A 1155-nucleotide genomic window follows, 5' to 3' on the forward strand; every position below is an offset into this window, starting at 1 on the left:
TACTGATTCATCCTCTCTCTCTTCCTCTGTCATCACAGGTTTAAACTTACACGAATCGCTCTCTTGAGGAGGAGGGGACCGCCGCGCGATTGACACGCATATTCCTATAGGCATCCTCCCTCAGCCCCCACCCCGTCGGCCGGATTCGGGTGGCTCCTCTCCTAGCTGAAATCTGAGAAGAAATCCTTGGATCTCTTGTTTAAAAAAAAAAAAAAAAAAAAAATCTAGAAACCGTCGGTATTTTGCTTTACTGCTTCCTTTTCGCAAGATGAAGAAGTTTTTCGACTCCCGGCGAGAGCAGGGCGGCTCTGGCCTGGGCTCCGGCTCCAGCGGAGGAGGGGGCAGCACCTCGGGCCTGGGCAGTGGCTACATCGGAAGGGTCTTTGGCATTGGGCGACAGCAGGTCACTGTGGACGAGGTGTTGGCGGAAGGTATGGTGGGACTCTTTCAGTGCGCCGTAAATTAAAATCTTGTGCTGATGCAGCAAGACGTTGAATGTATGAATGGGTTTTGACCAGTTGACCCTCCCTTCCCCCTCCCCTTGCCCTGTGAATCATTGTCCTTGAGAAATTTGAAACTGAGATTTCAAAGTGACAGGGCTTTATGGGGTGGGGGGAATTTGCCAGAAATTGTTTACCTCGGTGGCCTTTTATTTAAAAAAAAAATTTGACAAGCCAATTCTTGCCTGCCTCACCGAATTATGAGGATCAGACGAGAAAACGTATGTGTGAAAGTGTAAAGCTTCACATCAGATGTAGGGTGTGGGGCTTGTCATCCTCCTAAAACTTGAAATACTGATGTGAGGGCTGAGCGGTGGGGATGGAGGACCTTTAAGAGGGGTTTCTTCTCCTACCCAACTTTCCCACTCCCTTGAGCAGGCACTGGAAGGAAGACAGGATTTTCAGAGAATCAGAGTGTGTTTTTCTAAGAGCCAAGGCTCTTGGTGGATTTGACTAGGTTTGTTTCCTGACCCAACTGTAATCAGGTCCCCAGGATGCAGCTAAGATAACAAATTACATGAAATGAATGTGGTTATTTTGAAATCAGTCCAGTAGGCCCCTCTTTCTCCTGTTCTTGTTTTTCGGTTTTTGGGGTGTGTGTGTGTGTGTGTGTGTGTGTGTGTGTGTGTGTGTGTGTGTGTGTGTGTGTGTGTGT

The 1155-nt window shown here is 48.2% G+C and overlaps 1 protein-coding gene across 1 annotated transcript in view; it reads left to right on the forward strand.

Annotated features, from left to right (window-relative positions):
• Positions 1-268: 268 nt before the first annotated feature.
• The window catches only part of AAK1 (AP2 associated kinase 1), a 159166-nt gene continuing 158279 nt past the window's right edge, over positions 269-1155 (forward strand). The window contains exon 1 of the mRNA XM_007453420.1: positions 269-431. Coding sequence (XP_007453482.1) covers positions 269-431 — 163 coding nt within the window. The remainder of the gene's footprint in view (positions 432-1155) is intronic.

This window comes from Lipotes vexillifer, unplaced genomic scaffold (genome assembly GCF_000442215.2).
Source record: "Lipotes vexillifer unplaced genomic scaffold, Lipotes_vexillifer_v1.1 scaffold253, whole genome shotgun sequence".
NCBI lineage: Eukaryota > Metazoa > Chordata > Mammalia > Artiodactyla > Lipotidae > Lipotes > Lipotes vexillifer.